This window comes from Suillus fuscotomentosus (genome assembly GCF_016647785.1).
Source record: "Suillus fuscotomentosus strain FC203 chromosome Unknown F5891scaffold_140, whole genome shotgun sequence".
NCBI lineage: Eukaryota > Fungi > Basidiomycota > Agaricomycetes > Boletales > Suillaceae > Suillus > Suillus fuscotomentosus.
Genome location: NW_024539652.1, coordinates 29,796 through 34,144, shown reverse-complemented (window position 1 = coordinate 34,144; position 4,349 = coordinate 29,796). Strand labels below are relative to the sequence as shown.

The 4,349-nt window shown below is 44.5% G+C and overlaps 2 protein-coding genes across 2 annotated transcripts; both read left to right on the top strand.

Annotated features, from left to right (window-relative positions):
• Positions 1-469: 469 nt before the first annotated feature.
• F5891DRAFT_964805 (uncharacterized protein) lies at positions 470-640 on the top strand (the record flags this gene model as incomplete). Its single annotated transcript, XM_041376119.1, has 1 exon — positions 470-640. The coding sequence occupies one exon, from the start codon at positions 470-472 to the stop codon at positions 638-640; it is 171 nt and encodes a 56-aa protein (XP_041217825.1).
• A 2,001-nt stretch (positions 641-2,641) lies between these two features.
• F5891DRAFT_1198079 (uncharacterized protein) lies at positions 2,642-3,854 on the top strand (the record flags this gene model as incomplete). Its single annotated transcript, XM_041368579.1, has 5 exons — positions 2,642-2,782; positions 2,833-3,094; positions 3,149-3,387; positions 3,438-3,693; positions 3,751-3,854. The coding sequence occupies 5 exons, from the start codon at positions 2,642-2,644 to the stop codon at positions 3,852-3,854; spliced, it is 1,002 nt and encodes a 333-aa protein (XP_041217824.1).
• Between the last annotated feature and the right edge of the window lie 495 nt (positions 3,855-4,349).

Below are 4,349 nucleotides of genomic sequence, written 5' to 3'. Positions count from 1 at the left end.
TCTCTTCAGCCCAGCTGTCTATAATATCCTACTCTACATATTACCCAGATGGGCCCACCCATCTCCATGAATGATCATATTCCCCCGGCCCATCTGTCAACATTAAGGATATATATATCATTGGCATACATGGGCCCACCCGTCTCCATCGGAAATAATATGTGTCCCGGCCCATCCGTCATCATCGAGAATATACACAACATGGGCCCATGATCAGCTGGCCCGTCTCATACGGGATATTATGGAGGTCGGGTGGCCCGTATAATACGGAATTTGTCACTGAAGGGGCTCCTCCTCTAGGTGACAGCTGCTGGCAATTGACATTCGTTGGGCTGGTTATTGTGCCTGGGTTTGTCAGAGTCATGGGCTCGTTGAGGAGGTGTACTATGAAGTAAGTTGTTGTCAAGTCTGATGTTTGTCGACCTGATTTGTAGTGCAGTCTGTTCTTAATGTTCGTGGCATTCATGCTATGTCTCTTGAGCCTGAAGAACAGGCTCAGTTCGACAAGGCTACTTCACAGTACCTTGCCACTGGTGTCCTCGGCACTTTCGTCGAGGGGTGCTCTTATTGTGTCTCCAGCGCTCTCATCTACTTAACCAAGGCCCTCGTTGGCGCCGTGCTTATCGTCAAAGGCACGTAAACATACCTCTAGATGTGTGTCAAGTCTCAAGCATCTTCACGACCGTATTGCCATTGTCAACCAAACTTCCAACCTCTTTCGATGCCAGCATCCGAGAAAACATTGCCTACCAACGAGTCAGCAAGGACAATGGGATTATCAACGCAGACGTCGAGCGCACTGCTTGTGCAGCGAATGTTCACGAATCTGTGATGTCACTTCCACAGGGATATGACAGCAAGAACGTGTCCCTCATCTCAGGTGGACCTGATTTTGGACGAGCGTACTTTCATCGCTCGATCCTGCCAACTAAACAGTTGTCCTAGAGACGATACGGGCTGCTAAGGTTGGTAGGACTACTATCATGATGACAGCTCGTAACGAAGATGTGTGACCATATTCTGATTGTTGAGGATGATTTTTGAGAGTCTCATGGATGACAAATGGCCTCTTTGCCAGACTTGCGAATGGTGGAGATTGGGTTCGCGAGGAAAGGCTCATTGGTTGCTGTATTTGTTTCTTTTTACTATTGGATGTTCTTATGTCCTAACAGCTGTAGCTTACTGCCAGTGATAGCTATACTTTCAACTTTCGCTCCATACTGGCAGCTACCCCATTTCAGCATAATGATCACGTTGTGGGCAACTTTTTTGATGGTCATGAACATTCACGAAGACCAGCTCTGAATGTATTGGCAGTTGCCCATGCATAATTTATTTGGGGAAAATCACGCCCGACGATGGTTTTTGTGATCAAGCAATTGCACTTAAGGTGTCTTGGTTTATTCAGAAGGTTTTGGCTTTGATTTTAAATTCATGCTGTACTGGCGAACGACTGAAACTCCTTGTTAGGTGCGCCACAGGTAACAGCCACAGCCTCGACCGTGACATGCATTAATTTTGGCTTCTGCCAACTTAAGTAATTAAGGTTGGTTGGCTCGTTATTATTAGCTTGTGGCTCAGTGTTATGAACTCGCTGGCTGATTACGAAACAAGCCAGAGACTCGCCAAGTGATGAATACTACTGCCATTTTGGCATAAAAACGCCCTGCCAGTTGGGCGGGGTTGGCCAGTATCGATGGACCAGGCCTTGTTCACCTTCATCCTCGTCGGTCATAACTGCACCCCTACACGATGAAGGCAACAATCGCAGATTAGCCAAGCTTATTACTCAAGCTATGCTATGCACCTTTTCCCTCCTGCACTACGACACGAAGTCAAAAACTATGATTGATTGGGAATGGTATGATGTCTTTATCATGTATACATTCAAATATCTTACCAGGACTTGATGTGATGCAGGCCTACTGACGACCAGAATAACATGATTCCTCCGGATCAATTTGAGAACTATAGAACAGAGCACCATCTCAAATATCCTTGCTGTCTTTGTGCTGATGGAACTCAAAAAACCTATGTCGAGTCTATTGTGTATCCTTGGTGGAATGCGACAACAGGAACTTTGGTATGGACAACTAGATGTGCTACAGATAGTTGCACATATGAAGGTTCGTTTTTTTTGCTTGGCATTATATTATTTTACTGACCACTGATGATCATTCAGTTAAAATTGACAGATATTTTCAGCTATTGTCACAAAGTACTCATGTTTATCGCCGCAGAGGTTAGTCTTACTCTACTACGCAGATTGAAGTAGTACTGATGAAGTGACAGAATGTCAACCGCCAGTCATCTTGCAGATGTGGTCTTATCGAGAACAAGACATTCTCTTTTCTAGGCTTAGCTCATTCACTAGCGGTGGAATCAGCAAAGAGGAGTTCCAGATATTGTTCAAAACCTGTGAGATTTGTGATAGAGTAGGGGACTAGGCGTGCTATGAGGTCCCACTAGTGCCCAAGGATTACTTTCAAATAAGAGTATTATATTGTATGTAGACTCGTGTTTGCTGAGTTGATTGATGCAATTGATACGAAGTTGTTTCTTATCAAAGTGAACCCTCAGTCGCACAAATTCCCACGTTCAAGCACACCACGTTCTGTACCACTAGCTCTGTACATACATAATGATATCAAATCTCAATAACCGTCTTTCATCTCTCCTTCCACCATCTACAATTTCACGTAAAGGAGCCCTTGCTCTGTCCTCCTCCACTGCAGGGGTAGACGGGCTAAGATGGTGGATTTATTGTCAGTCAAACCCCACGGTCAGCACCCTTTACCATTGAATTATCTTCATCTGATGTTTCATATGCAGCTTCAATTTGAACTCAGATTGCTGCTCTTCCTCCTGGAAGGACATGTCTACTCTGGTGATCTATGGCGTCTTGTCATGGCACGCCAGATAGAAGTTATGCAAGAAGAAAGGTTCAAGGTGTACAAGATACAACCGCAGAATCATACTAGCTCAAATCACCTTGCAATGGAACTAGAGTTCTTGGAAGATAAGAGGGATAGGGCTCAGTTGGAATTATCGCTATACTCTCAGGCCATGGATGTCTTCCGGCCACACTTAGGATGTATGTATGCTAATCAATGTATTCTGCACGGAAATATTAATAATTATTTGGAAGCGTCATGTAGACGCCCTGTCTCTAGGGCTGATGGGTGCTTGTCGAGCAATTTCTCAAGAGTTAGTTCAATGAGTTTGCACCAGCCAGAGTTGGTGAACGCTAAATGTAGCAAGTGGTTAAGTGGCATGGCGACTGGAGTTTCCGGTGATACTGGTCCTGCTATAGGTGATGTGACTGATGAATCAACATCTGTCACATCTAAACTCCTGACGATATACAAGACACTGGTGTTACCCGAGGTGAGCACGATAACCACCATCATTGGATTTGCTTCCATGATTTCTGGTAGATTGCCTGCCGCCCTTATGGGATGGTCAGTACGTGGGTGGAGGAATGCATAGAGGAATACTACATGGACGATAGGGCTACGGAAGGAGCTTCCTTGCAAATTCTAATATTGCAAGCTAGCGACTTATCCAACCCTGAGGCTGAAGTACGTTTTCTTGAAGCAGAGTTATCTCTAATGCAATCAATACATCGGCGTGCTCAAACAGAGGTCGAACTCCTCTCAGACGCCATACAATACCTCATAGAGAGTGACATGAGTGAGTGCTCTACATAGTATTCACAAGAACAGAATCAAGCTAATTCATGTCGGGCAGTATGCTCCATAGCAGGCACCACACCATGTCGTCGCTCATTTGCTGATCAGTATGAGCACATATTCGATAGCTCTGACACAGGCGATTGTTGGTCTGACTCCTAAACACATCTCTGCACAGCCCTTTACGGTGTACAGTAATGATTACCCACTTGATGAACTCGGATACTTAACCACGCATGTTGTAGTATATATATATACTTATATATATGTGTCTTTAGAGCGATGATTGTATTGGAATCTTGGGCAGACTCACATAAAAAGATTGTAGAGTACAACAAGTATCTGAATTGTATGATGCCATGATATCATATTGATGTTTGTCACAAAGAAAACTCGAGCTCATCGTTGTCAGGCGCCTGACAATGATGAGCTCGATTTACCAGTGCTTACTTAATCTCACATGTATGGCTCAGTGCGGTGAGCCAATTTCATCATCCACGTTCATCGCCCGCTCCTCCCTGTCAATGAAATAAAGTTTTGCGTGGTCTTTACCACATATCTCAACATCAATTAAGCCTTTCTATGAACCAGGTCATCCCACCCAAATTCACATGTAATTGTGGCCGAGGATTTCAGCAGGAAAGTGCATTCACAAGA